At 43.1% G+C, this 14,489-nt stretch overlaps 1 protein-coding gene across 2 annotated transcripts in view; it reads left to right on the top strand.

Annotated features, from left to right (window-relative positions):
• LOC142573040 (glutathione synthetase-like) overlaps positions 1–14,489 on the top strand; it is a 72,437-nt gene that overhangs the window by 56,035 nt on the left and 1,913 nt on the right. Inside the window, exons 10-11 of one of the 2 annotated variants that reach the window (XM_075682540.1) lie at positions 474–555; positions 10,470–10,659. In XM_075682540.1, coding sequence (XP_075538655.1) covers positions 474–555; positions 10,470–10,659 — 272 coding nt within the window. Of the gene's footprint in view, positions 1–473; positions 556–4,020; positions 4,098–10,469; positions 10,660–14,489 lie in introns of those variants that run through there. The other variant, XM_075682541.1, reaches the window with a different exon arrangement.

Genomic DNA, 14,489 nt, shown 5'->3' with positions numbered 1-14,489 from the left:
TTACTTTTATTAATCTTCTGATAATTAGTTTTAATTAATGCAAGTTAATTGTAGTTGATTGTCGGCCTTGTCCTCTGTTTGCCAACTGTGTAGCCAAGGTCTCGATAGGACCGCTGCATTTGTTCGGTGTCTGTTCCACTACTTTGTTTGCAGAGCTTTCATGTAATCAAATTTTTAATATTTTCTTATTGATTGTAACTTGGACAAAAACAAGAAACATTAAAAGAAAAATAATTGAGAGCATTGGGTGCAGAAAGCATGCAGTATGTCTAGCAATCCCTCTATCTTGCAGCAGCTTCTTGTGGAGCATCTGAACTCTGATGGGGTTCTTCATTGCACTGTCAGAACTTTGCCAGTTTCGCAACAACCAGGTTTTAGTTGGCAGTTTAGCAGCTACCATCTTGAAAGCTACTTAGGAGTGCATTTGCAAGAGATGTTTTACGCTGTGATATCATTGCCTCCGACCCTGACAGACTCCAAAAGGGCACAAGGCAGCTGAGGAAGCTATCGCAAAGCCTCACAACTATGTGCTGAAGCCACAAAGGGAAGGTGGAGGTAAGTGGTCCTATTACTTCATTGTTATCAGACTGTACAATCAATTCCCACTTTGAATTTTCACATTGCGCGTAGCACTAGCCTGCGATAAATACAAAGCTTTTTTTTTTCTTGAATGCCCTTCATAAAAAAAAAAAAGGATGAATGCCAACTTTGGATGGGTTTCTTGAAAACCAAGGCTGGTTCTGTTGGATCTGGAGAGCTCTTTGAGTAAACCATACACACAACCCTTTGTTTTTTTCTTTCATTGATGATTTTGTTTTTTTCTATTGTTATTGAGATGAAAACAAATTGCAGTCTTTGTGACTTTATGCTGGTGAGAACTACTCCCTTTCATATTTTGTTAAATACTATGAGGTAAACTATACACAAAAATTACATAAGGTTTTTATGTTTAGTAATAGTTAAATAAAACAAAGAAAGTGTAACGACACTAAGGTCTCTTGTCTACTAAAGTATGTGCTTTGACTGTACGACCTTTTCTATAGGAGAGTGACAGTGTCATGTTGAGTTATCCACTAAGCATGATTTATGTTTGTTGCCATGTGTATTCATGGCTTGCACCACTTAACCCTTTCAGGGTCAATGACGGAAATATATGGCACTGCGAACAAGTTCAAAATGGCTGATGCCGTACATTTACATCGTCTGTACGTTTAAAAAGCGCACCAATTTCCTAACTTTTTCTTTTCTGTCATGTGCTGCCATTATGTGTGAATACAGGGAATTTTTTTCGCACGCCTCCCACTTGGTTTTCGTTGCATGGTTTGTTTTAGAGCTAATTTGCTCCCGCGCGTCTATATACTACCCCTCGCGCATTGGCGGGTGGGCGGTGGTTTGGGTGTTGTTCTGCAGGTGGTTGCGGCTTCTTTTGCTCGCAAAACTGATGGCTATCTAGTTACTAATCACCCAAAGGGCAACCACTTGTTTCTCGCTCGTTTAAAGCTCACAGGGGTGTGCATAGGAAGGATGCCGCCGTGCATGCTTTTCGTTGCTTTTCTTTTTTTGGAGACTCGCAAAAACTAATTGTCCCTGGTTGGCAATAAGATGAAGGTTAGCAGAAGTTTGTCACACGTTTTGTTTCTTTGACGGGCACACAACCACACAGTTTTCTTGAGTGAGTGCACCTACACAGTTTTATTACGCTGTGGATGTACATATTAGTGTAAGAGCAGGAACATTTGAGTCTTGCGAAATATTCTCGTGTGCGCATATTCAAAGCCTTGAACTATGTGTACAGTAAAACCTCGTTAAACCGTACCCGCTTAAACAGTAGTTTCGTTTTAAAAGTAGTAAAGTCAAATCCTCGACTCAGCGGCCATTGAACATAATGTGTTTCGTATCCGCATAAACCGTACCAGCTTACTGCGTACGCATCGGTTAAAACGTAGCGTTTGAACTTTTTGTCGCGCAAACACGGCGCTGCGCTGTCTCCATCAGGCGGCCCGGCAGAACAACACGCCTCAGAGATCGGAACAACGGCCTCCAAGCGCCCTGTGCGTTTGCGCGTGAAGCCACATCAACATCATTTCGACGCGGTGCCAGAGAGCTGTCGTCGTGCAAGCGAGGACTCGCGTCGTTCCGAAGCTTGGATAAAAAAGACGCCGGGTGCTCAGCATAGAAGAAAAATTAGACATCGTCTGTGCTATCGAACGTGACACGAAGAAGTCGGCGCTGACACGCAACAGGGATCTGCTGTTGACTACAGTGTGTGGCATTTGGAATGCGAAGAAGTTGCTCAATATAATAATATTTGGGGTTTTACGTGCCAAAACCACTTTCTGATTATGAGGCACGCCGTAGTGGAGGACTCTGGAAATTTTGACCACCTGGGGTTCTTTAACGTGCACCTAAATCTAAGCACACGGGTGTTTTCGCATTTCGCCCCCACTGAAATGCAGCCGCCGTGGCCGGGATTCGATCCCGCGACCTCGTGCTCAGCAGCCCAACACCATAGCCACTGAGCAACCACGGCGGGTAAGAAGTTGTTCGGCAGCGCTGCTGCGACCGCGAAGATATGTCGGCTACGAGGTTCGACTTTTCGCCATCGTTGCCTCTGTTGTTGCTGAAGTGTCGACTAGCGACAGTGACGAGGACGACACGGAAAGCGATAGCACGGGCGATTCAGGCCCGACAGTGGCATAAGCTGCGCGTTGCGTCAGCCTCATGAATGCAATCGTCGCGACGACAATAGGGGCACGATAACGTAACTCTGTTCCAAATGAAAATTATTCCAAACTCCGGCACCCGTAATGAAAAAGGCGCCCCCGGGACTTCTGCAGCACTACTGCGCACGTGCACGGTGAATACGTAACACCAATGAGGAATCTGCCATGCGAGTGTTTGCCGAGAAGAGGGGGCTGGCTGAAAAGCTGGCACGCAGCTTCAGTAAGTTTGAGGCTGCTGTCGTCGGCGTGCTAGGCTGCCGCGGCATCAAACGAAAATAACGCTTTTGTCGCGCAAAGTGAATAAATACTGCATGTTTTTTCCCCTTTCATCGCACTCTCTGAGTTCCGTTTTCGACAGGTAAGTGGGCGATCTCATGCTATTCGGTTAAACAGTACTACCGTTTAGTACGTACCTTTCCCGAACTCCGGCCAACTACGGTTTAACGAGGTTTCACTGTATTACAGTGCATCAAATTTTTTATTCTTATAAGCTTATTTCCTTTTTTATTGTTATTCATGAATGAAGAGTACATATATACCAATACAAAATATTTTTGTCTCACTTTACAGTCACTCTAGAAAAATTACAGTAAATTTTTTTCGGAATAAGTCCCTAAAAAGAATTGGAATCTGCAATAAAAAAAAATCGACCCTGGGTGGTTGCATATGGCGAAATAAAGTCGACCCTCAAAGGGTTAAATTGTCATGACTCTGTGCATATATGCATGGAGTGTATTTTGCATATATTGAAGACACTTAGTACTCCAGCTAGGTAGAAAGGGCAGTAAGACACGTTTCGAACACTGTGAAATGTTCCCGCTCCGTAAGCAAAGCTGCTGTGAACATGCCAGTGAAATGTTATGCCGCTGCATGCAACGGGGAACCTTCAATCACATAATATATTGAACTAAGGTCTGTATCTGAGCTAGTTGGTAAGGTGACATCTTAAGGCAGGTAAAGTGCTTCCACTGTTCATGTTTTATTTGCACTTTGCCTGTCTTAAGGTTCATAATATATTGTTTGCTTCTGGCTCAGCCAGAATCAGAATCAGTTTATTCATTTCAGTAATGCAACAAGAATTACAAGAGATGCATATATGCAGAGAGAGCCCATACTTAAAAACTTAATTGGCCTCCTGTGCATGATGGTAATACTTCTTTAAACATAACAGCTATGACCGCACATGAACTATAAAATGCTCTAAAATGTCATAGCATACAAATGACCAAAATGCTACGTATGGATTTGAATAAATTGGGAAATGTGACAAACTACAATGGTATGTCTTTTTTTCCAGAAACTGAAAGAACATCAACAGCAAGATGCATGAAAAGAAATAATAAAGGCGTAACGAATTAACTCTGTCTCTACCAAAGGGAAAATGGCCGCCATATGTAGGTTACACTAGATTTTTGTTTTGAAACCATTACACACAAAATTTTATGCAATACATGAAAGCAAAGCAGAATGAATCTGCCTTTCAGGCATACAACATATATTAACGAGATTTGTGTCACTAACAAATGTATATTGCCAAAAACAAGATTGTAGAATACAATTTAAAAAAACTTGTAAAGAGACCCTGGTATCCAAAAATGAAAATGCTGAAAAAGAAATTTGAAATATATCAAATGTATCGCTTTCAACTAGCCACTATCTGTAAAAAAAATGAAAACTTCTTGAAAACTATGTGCGCTAGAAAAGTTTGAACTGGAAGCTCTACAAATGAGTATGCTATGGAGCAAAGCGGCTCCTTGATGCGAAACGTAGGGGAACGTCGTAAGTCTTGCAGTAAGCTCCTTTTTTCTGCAGTGTTTTGCTGTCTTCACATTTCTTGCAGTTTCAGTACGTCTCCTTGTTAGCTTGCTAGTGCTGAATGGCTTCAATTAGTGGAGGAGCACAGACTCGGGGTGCACCCTCACGTTCAGGGTTGACTTCCGTCGTCGTTGCTCTCAGAATCAAAGTCAAATGAAAAGGAAACTTTCTCTTACTCACTGTTGTAGGAGCTGCCAATAAGATCAGCTGCAGACACACCAGAATCATAACTTCTGCAATGTCTTTAAGCGTGTACACCACTTCCGTACTCAGCCTCTCAACCGCTTTAAACTCCAACAAGCATGCACACGTCTTCAGAGCCAGTTCAAAAATCGCTGCCAAGTGGGGAAAAACAACTCCATAAGAAAATGAAAGTTTGGTTCTCCTACTATACGTCAGATGGCGCAGTGTGCCCGTGAGTGGCATGGAAGGTCTCTAAAACAGCATTCAAAACCATTGTTAGCGGGCTAACGATGCCCAATTGGCACAGTAGGGAAAGAGTGAAGCTATTGCACAAAAATAGATGATGCAATGCTGAAGAAAGTATATGAAGTAGCTAAAATAAAATGTTTTAGTTCAGTTTGAAATCTGTGAGCTTTCTGTAATTTTAGGGTAACTGGTAGTGTTTTCCAAAGGGATATGACTGGAAAATGCACCGGCTGTTTGTCGTAGTTGGTCCGAATGTTCGGTAAAGTGCGTACTTTCTGCAGATCTTGTATTGTCAGCATTAAAAAGAGATGTCGTAGGAACAGTGGTTAATGGAACATTATCATTTAATACCTTGAAAATAAGAATGCCTACGTTATATCTAACAAGAACAATTATGCTCAAAATTATTCAATGTAACCTGCAACTTTTGACGCTCCTATTCTTTTTCTATATTATGCAACATGGGGCATGATGCGACAGACGACCAAGCAACAGCCCACAGATCCCAACTGTTGGACTATTATTAACTCTCTCAGTGTTGGGTTTTTTTTTAGAGATGGGTTTTTCTCACGGATATTATATAACAAACAAATTGGTTTATTTTCGATTATGCAGAAGGGAAAAAAATGACATGGATAATGGCAAATTTATTCTTGGTGTGGTCCTCAAGTTCCTACCTTCATTTTATGTCTTCTACATAGTTTCACTCTGGCACTTCTGCAATAGCGCTGCCTAATAAAGTAAAAAAGATACTCTAAATATATGAAAGGTGGCAGAAACCTTCAAGAGTGGCGGTCTTGCACTCCAATGTGAATATTTGAACAGAGAATCTTCGCGGTAGCAGTGCCCAAAGTCCGGGAGCCACCCTTTCCATCTGCCGATGTGCATGTCACATGGCGCAACCACACCCACGTATGGACACGTTCTGTAGCACACTAACAAAAATCCAGATTGAGAAAGCCCAGAGAGAGGTGAAAATGTGGTTCTAGAAATGTACAACAGATGGTGGAACTACATTGAAGCTCGCCAACTTCATGTTACTGCACACATCTGACTGGAGAACACACGGATACGTCAGTGACACAGCAGGACAGAAACCCAGAAACAGTACGGGTACGTCAATGACACTTAAAGGGGTTAAAATGATGCTAAAGATGACCACTAAATTAGTTAGATGGTAAGATATCCTTCAGTTAACTTTATTTTGCTTAATTTTACGGCAAAAGGTTTATTAGTAGAAGAGAAAACGAAAGCTCAAGTTTAATTTTTGGTGAAACTTGAAATGCGTTTGGTGTTTAGTGTCACCACGCTGGTGTGACGTTGAAGGTTTTAGAGAATTTTTATGTGTTTGAGCTGTTTTGATGCAGTAATAGTTCATAAAACTTGCTAAGCTCAGTCGTTGACTATACTTCATCTTGAGCATACAAAAAATAATGAGGCCCAATTCATTCGCTGTCGGTATAAACGACGTTATGAGAAAGATGGTGTGGGAACTTCAAGGTGACATCACCGCCCGTCTTTTCCTGACTTACCAGGCCTCTTCTCGTGGCACAAATAGATTTTTTGGCATTGTAAAAGGGTAATTTACTGATAGAATGAAACCTTGTTAAACTGTAGTTGGTCGGAGCTCAAAATAGGTCGCCCACTTACCTAAAAACGGAACTCAGAGAGAGTGCGATGAAAGGGGTAAAAACGTGCAATATTTTCTTCATGCGACAAACATGTTATTTTTGTTTGATGCCGTGGCGGCCTAGCAGCGATGACAGCGGCCTGAAACTTGCTGAAGCTGTGAGCCAGCTTTTCAGCCAGCACCCTCTTCTCGGCAAACACTCGCATGGCAGATTCCTCGTTGGCGATGCATAATCTCCATGCACAGGCGCAGTAGCGTTGCAGAAGTCGCTGGGCAACTTTTCATTGCAGGTGGCTGTTCTTGTCGCAACGATTGCATTCACGAGGCTAACACAACGCGCAGCTTCTGCCACTGTCCGACCCGACTCGCCTGTGCTGTCGCTTTCCGTGTCGTCCTTATCACTGTCGCTAGGCGACACTTCGGCAACAACAGAGGCAACGATGGCGAAAAGTCGAACCTCGTAGCCGACATCTCTTCATGGTCACAGCAGTGCTGCTGAGCAACTTCTTCGCATTCCAGATGCCACATACCGTAGTCAACAGTAGATCCCTGTCGCGTGCCCTGTCGCATGCCCTGTCGCGTGCCCTGTCGCGTGCCAGCGCCGACTTTTCATGTCACATTCGATAGCACGAACAATGTCTAATTTTTCTTCTATGCTGAGCACCCGGCATCTTTTTTTTATTGGAGTTTCGGCATGACGCGAGTTCTCGCTTGCACGATGCCACAATGCTCTCTGGCACGGTGCCGAATGATGTTGATGTTGATGAAGCTTCACGCACAAACGCACAGGGCGCTTGGAGGCCGTTGTGCTGACCTCTGAGGCTTGTTGTTCTGCCGGGCCGCCTGATGGAAATGATGCACCGCCGTGTTTGCGTGATGAAAAGTGTAAACACTATGTGTTAACCGATAAGTACGCAATAAGGTGTTATAGTTTATGCGGATACAAAACACATTATGTTCAATGGTTGCTGAGTCGGGGATTTGACTTTACTACTTTTAAAACGAAAGTACTGTTTAAGCGGGTACAGTTTAACAAGGTTTTACTGTACAGCTAAAGTCACGTTTCTCTATAGTTTCCCTCCAGTGACTATGAATTACTTTTAGGCCACAGCTTGCACAAGCATACTTACCCCTCCACATCTTCCAGGAAATGGGGAAGCACAGTTGTTAGCACGCCTCACTCGTGTCCAGTCATTGCTATTTTGTTGCTTTTGGGCGTCCTTATCAGACAGCAACTTTGGTGGCCCGCCATTGGTGCACTCCAGAAAAAAGGAAAATGGGGAGCAAGAGGCAGGGCTTTGTCGTCGTCCCCACCAGAGCTGAGGGAAACCCATGAGTTGAAGGGAAATGAGAAGAGTAAACATTGCACTTTGTCCATGATATTAGGTCATTTTCAAAAAGTTATCTAGAAATGTATTCACTGAAAGCAGCATGCTTATTCTGAAATTGTGTTAGACAGATTTGAAGAAAATGTGTTTCAGGAACCCTTGAACACCAGGTTTTAGCTGTTTAATAATATGATTAGTTGCTTTTATGTCCAATTAAATTAAGAATTTATAATTGGAGCTAACCATAGGGCATTCTTTATCTCTGTTAAGGAGATTTTATTTGCACTGTAAAACATTGCCAACAAAAAATTGCCAACAAATATTGCTGGCAAGTGGGCCCTTTCTATACCTATGTTAGGTTTGAAGATAGCATCCCTATTATTAGGGACCCCTTCTTAACATTCGTTAGGGTAAAACAAGTGTGTGACCTTCTTCAGGTTAGGAAGAACTTGGCTATATGAACTCATCTGGAAACACCATAACAGAAAGCCAGCATGCAGAATGCTATCAAAAAAATCTCCTTACATTAACCTTTGAGGGATGACTTCAGCTTGCCATGAGTAATCATTGCCTTTTTGCATCTGATGAAATCACCTCGTCATGGGTACTTTGCTTCTTTTTAAATAGCTTTTGATGAACAGAGGCTGTCAAAAGATGTTTCTCCATTTACAACATAGATGGCAGTAGCCATTTTCAATTCTACGCTTTTATTGAATACAACTTTTCTCACACTAAATGGCAGCAGGCATTCTTTGTGTGCTCAGGTTTCCCTGTTTGAATGAGTTTCCCGCTATTTTAAACAAACATGGCATCATCCGTGCAGTGGTTTAATCCAGTAGATTACTATCCGTCAGATGATGATAGCGAAAGTGATGAGGATATCGACTTCGTGTTTCAGTCTTCAAGTGAAGAAGAGAGTTACGACACTTTAGACGACAGCGAGCAAGAACTTTTCGCCGGGCTGATCTGCAACCCCCCAAAGACCATAGCTGAGTTTTTAGCAGAGGCAACGATGATTAGGAGAATGCTGAAAATGTGCACCCACCAATACAACCACCAAGTGCTTTCACCAAAGAGCGAAATTCAAGCACTCGGCTTCGACGAGCTCTGAGAGACCTTTAGAACTGCCGTACATGAAGAACTGTGCAAGGTATTCCCTTCGACGCAGCCTCAAGTGGCATCCGTTGCTGACATCGTTTGAAAGGAGATTCAGCAGTCACTTGGAGTCCCCAAATCACTATGGCCTCAACTGGAAGCAATGACCTGCGCTGCCATAGCCCATTGTCGCGCTCCCCCTCTGCACCCACGTCAGAGCCCGGTAGTGCCGCAGTTCCGTCATTCACCGCCACAGCCGCAAGCTGGATATACATCATCAACAGTGCTTACCACATGCTAGGATACATTCAGCACAACTTTTTCAGCTCACCTGTGTCCATAAAACTGTATATATAAGTACTTATCAGGGAAAAACTTGAATATGCTTTCTGGTTTGGGATTCATGTCACTCTGATTGAATCCACTCACTTGCAATGGTTCAAAGTTATTCTGGTCGTTTTATACTGTCCAATTACCATCGGGCTGCTAGCATAACTCTAATGAAATTTTGCCTTAATCTAACATTTTTAGTACACCTCCATAAATTATCTCGTTTAAGCCTGTTTCATAAGTGATACTGATTCACGTAAGCAGCTAATAATTCCCGTGCAGTGCTTTTTACGTAGACTAGATCACAGTTATAACGCCGGTGCACCGCACTGTCAGACTATACTTCAGTTTCTAATTCTTGCCTACCATGCACATCATATGAGGAGAATCACCTCCCCACATCAACTGCAACTATTCTAGACCACCACACATTCTTGAATGCCTTAGCTAACATTATACAGCAAGGAAGTAGTCGTTTGATGTTTTATCTTGTGTTTGTGGACTTCGTGCATTAATGAAACATTGATATGGATATATAGCACAGTGCTGAATCTGAAGTAATCTGTGATAAGGGTGACTTATCTTGGAAGATAAGGTCACCTTCTCCGTCACACAAAGTCGCACCAGCACACTGAGCAGCAAACACCGAAGCGCAAGGGAAATGTACCATTGGCATCAAAGTTTGTAGACTACGGGCTGTGAGGAAACATTGAATTTCATAGAAGTTTGTGGCCGTAGCCAGTAAAACCGTACAACATTATGTTATCGGCATATTACCACTACAGACTGGAAATACGAATATACCAGGCTGCATGTCCAGAGAGCAGAAATATTAATCTTTTTCTCAGGCCAGGCTGTCCATAACCTTCCTATGCAGACTGTACTCGGCTGCAGCAAAGGCAGCCTTCGGTACTTCCGACACACATAGGGCTGTCAAAGTTGCCACAGAACAAGGGTCATTTCAGAAAACTGCAAGAGGCCTTTGTCTTCTCACGTACTTGATTAAGCTGCTGGGGATGATGTTCACTGCTTTGCTTCCTTGTGAGCTTCTTCATCCTGTATGACACTGTGCCTCATCCAGTGTCCAAGTGATTACAGCCACAGTTTGCGTGTTTGCAGGCAACAATGTGTACGGTGACGACGTGCGGCATAGACTGCAAGCAATGGGTCGCACAAAGGAACGCGAGAGCTACATTCTCATGGACCTGATCCAGCCACCCGTCACCAAAAACTACATTGTGCGGCCAGGTGGTGAAGTTGGCCTGTGCAACGTCGTCAGTGAACTTGGCATCTTCGGCGTCATCCTCGGGTAAATGCAGTGCACATTCGCAGCAGGGTCTCCTGTTCTTGAGCCATCCTCAGGTTTTACTTGCACCAAGGAACGCAGCTTTACTAACTCAAAATTCTCGTTTTACTTTTAATCATGGTGCCTGAATAAACCCTTGTCTAGACCTTTGCCTGAATCAGACCCTTGTCAGTGTGATGCTGATTCACATCCCATGGCTATATATTTCATGTTCATTCACTCCTATACGCATTTGCTTATTTGTTTATTCATTAAATTTTGCACCAGTAAGCCTTGCAACGTTCGTTAAACACAAAGATAAAGGTCTGTCTCCTGAATGAATAGAAGAGTCCAGCAAAGACAACAGTGTGTCCAGGGATGGAAAGGTGACCACTTGCATTTCAGTAATTCGGTGCAGTGTGCACACGTCAGATCATCCATCCCCACCTGCTGTAGCAGTTACCGTGCCATGCATGCCTGTGCTGTGAGAGCTATCTCAATTTCTCACGCCCATGATGCCCGGAACATGTACGCAGCTGCTCCTAAATGTGACTTATATAGTTAAATATATATAATGATAATACAATTGTCTTGATAATTTCTGCACATTTTTCCTTGCTTTATCGTTCCGATGCCGAGCTGGAGTTTTTTTTTTCCTCTTCATCTTCCCATCATACTGAGCCTGTATACTTTGCTCGCAATGCAGTTTGACTTATACGGACAGCAGCAGTTCCTGTTCTGCAGGCATCATCAGCGATGACAATTGATAGAACAATGCAAGCTTAGAATTGAAGTTTAGAAAGCGCAGATACAGCGTAGCACATGGGGGTGGTGCTTTTGTGACGGCGATCATTTGCTATTTTGCTGTAAGTTATGCATCGCTGAATGGTCAATTTTGTTGGCACACAGCTTTTCATGCATGATGGTGACAGACTGCAAGAACTGTCGTGATGTTCACCATTGAGTGCACTAACAACTCCATGTGGTCAAAATTAATCCAGAACTTTCCACTAAGGCAATATTTATAATTATAGCACCTTCTGTTGCCTTAGGGCATTGAAGGTACACAAAGAGAAACATTTTTCAGTACGCACTGAACGAGTACTATTCTTTAAAAATTCTGTGTTCATAAATTTCACGACTATAGGTTGATTATCAGAAGAGAAAAGGAAGGTCAGTCTCATTTTCTGAATTTTACACTGAAACCTCAACGCTTGCATGTCAGTGCAGCGTCACAGTTTTCAAAATATTTTTTCGTACTTAGGCTATTGCAGCTCAGTAATAGTTATTGAAACTCTCTTGAGTTCTGCCTTTAGCACTTTTAGAACCCAACATAGTCAATTTTTACCAATAAACATTTACAGGGTGTCTACCAACCAGGAAAACCGGGAATTCTCAGGGATTTCGAATAGTCTGAAAGTACTCAGGGAAAACTCGGGGAATTTATGCTTCTATTCGAGAAAATTAGCTGTTGCGGTAATGCTGGCCGGAGTAACAGAGAGGGATCGTAACGAATCATCTTTGACGCCTTGTCGTCTGAATGTAGGAGTTGCCAGTGTACAGTCAACGACCGACTTTCCAGATGCCTGATCATTTGCACAGCTTCGCGGCACCACCACGTCTAAAATTTCGGAGGCAAGGACCCTTTGTCGTCTGATTTGCCGTACTTTTTGCCGTGACCGCAGGTCCGAAATGGTATTAACTCCCTTAGGTACAAGCGAATGTGCCGAGAAATTATCGATGTATTGTAATGTTTTTCTTCGTTTGGGCCTTCCGAACAATTATGGAATAATTTTCAATAATTTATTTCCTGTAGCTTATATGTGACTCTCTGGGACATATGTGTTCCTATGTACCTTAAGGGTACGAGCATTTACGTGGGCTTCTTGGCTGCTTCCACCGTGTATCTCCATGAAACAATATCTCGAGGTAGGGAAGCACAACTGAACATTGCAAATGTTGTGGCACGTAAATGTGCAGATTTCAAGCTTTGAGTTGGCACAATTCGCACACCTGCTTCAAGCGGGAGCTTTCGTTATTTGGTGTGCGTTAGCTTCTTGCCTTGCATACATTCTTATGCACCTGTATATCTGCCGAAGACTTGTGCTCAGCTCTAGGTTAAAAAATTTCAAATAAGAAGCCATGCGACTGCTCGGCATAACTGCAGCGACAACAGAGCGGGAATAGTGGGCAGGGCAGCTCAATGTTTGGCATACATAATGGAGGCACCGTTTACTCCAGTGTCTAGGAATTCAAAGACCCTCGAAAGTAACAGTTAATTTTTTACCTTCGGTCCACTTCGCAGGTTGCCTTTTATACGTTGGCAGGACGTGGTAGCTCAACACAAGGTTGACACCTGGAAAGTCCCTTGTTTCTTTCGCCGATGTTATGAAGGCATTCCCATGTTGTTCCTGTGTTCAAGTGTTTTCTATTCGAAGCTGTCTGACATAATAACAACAAAACATATTTATAGTGTTATAAGAACATCCGGTTCTTTGCCCTGGGGAATGCGCTCTATTCCTCCATGTTGCGCACTAGAATCAGATGTGAATCGCTCAATGTTGTACCTCTTCTTCCATTCGATGGCCCTTTGATGGCACACGTAGTTTTGAGGAGCAGAAATTGCAAGCTTTTTGACTGGCACACCTTCACTTCTTCTTTTCTTTTTATTGCGTTATTCTAGCTTGTGGGTGTTTTATGTCGATTCCGGCATATCGCTGTGATCATCTTCTTCAAAAAATTGCTAATCTTCTTTATCAAGCTCTAAAGCAGGTTCCTCGTCGCTGACATAAGAAAACAAAGTCATATTATAATCTATTTTTCCGATACGAAAAATTTGATTTGTTTTTCAGACATAATTTTGCAAAATGTAAACTTTCGTCTAAAAGGAAGCCGGCCACACCTAAAAGCACAAAATATACAAATGCATTCTCTTCAGCCAGCTATGGAAACATAAAAGTGCCACTCTCAAACGAGCACCACCAAATGGTACGCAGCATTCCGTCACGGTACACTGGGACACATGTGGCCCAAAGCCTCTTTTTCTATAAAAAAGTACTTTCTAATCGCTTAAATTCAAGAATTGGTTTGGAGTCACTTGGTCAATGCACTTTATATTTCAAACAGTATCCTCCTTCATTGATTAGAAAAATCCCAAAACAAGTGCTTCATCCGCCCACGATGAAGATATCTTTTATGGCACTACTCCGCCAACATTTTGTCAGAGCTTTATCATAGTGCTGCTAACCGAAATGAAATGTCTTGATAACGGAAGCTCACTAGTTTTTTTAAATTGCCACCAGTAACCTTCTAAGAACAAAACATACTTGTCGAGACCTGTTTCAATTTCGGGGACACATGTGTCCCATGTGCGTTAAGGGGTATTATGATCAAAGCCACCAGTGCTACCGTTTTGATTGCCTCACTGCCTGGAAACGGCGCTCTCGCACGCAGATCCGCTGGCAGCCGTAGCCACCACCGCAGCAAATGCTAGGCCTAGCTGCTTCAACGTTCGCTATTCAGCCTCTTGCCGTTTGGCGCCGTGTTTTTCATTGAAAGAATTCGGCGCTGTCAGCAATGGCGCCGACTGTGGCTTTGTGGTCCTCGCGATTGGCTTTGAAGCCCGGAAAGCACTGCGCGTTGCATAATGCTTGTTTCCGAAAGTTAGCTTCGCCTCAATTCAGGAATGTTACGCGCTGAAGCATAACAAGCTTGGGAAGGGGCAGTGGTCACGGGACGCAGTGTGTATTCCTTGATTATACACGCGTGCACCCGCCATCTCCTGTCACAGTACGAGCACCAATATACCTAATAAGTGTACTGACAGGCCTCCTCGGATGTTCCTGTGGCGATTT

The sequence above is a fragment of the Dermacentor variabilis genome, chromosome 2, assembly GCF_050947875.1.
Source record: "Dermacentor variabilis isolate Ectoservices chromosome 2, ASM5094787v1, whole genome shotgun sequence".
NCBI lineage: Eukaryota > Metazoa > Arthropoda > Arachnida > Ixodida > Ixodidae > Dermacentor > Dermacentor variabilis.
Note: the sequence above shows the minus strand (reverse complement) of the source record. Positions and strands in the feature narration are given on the sequence as shown.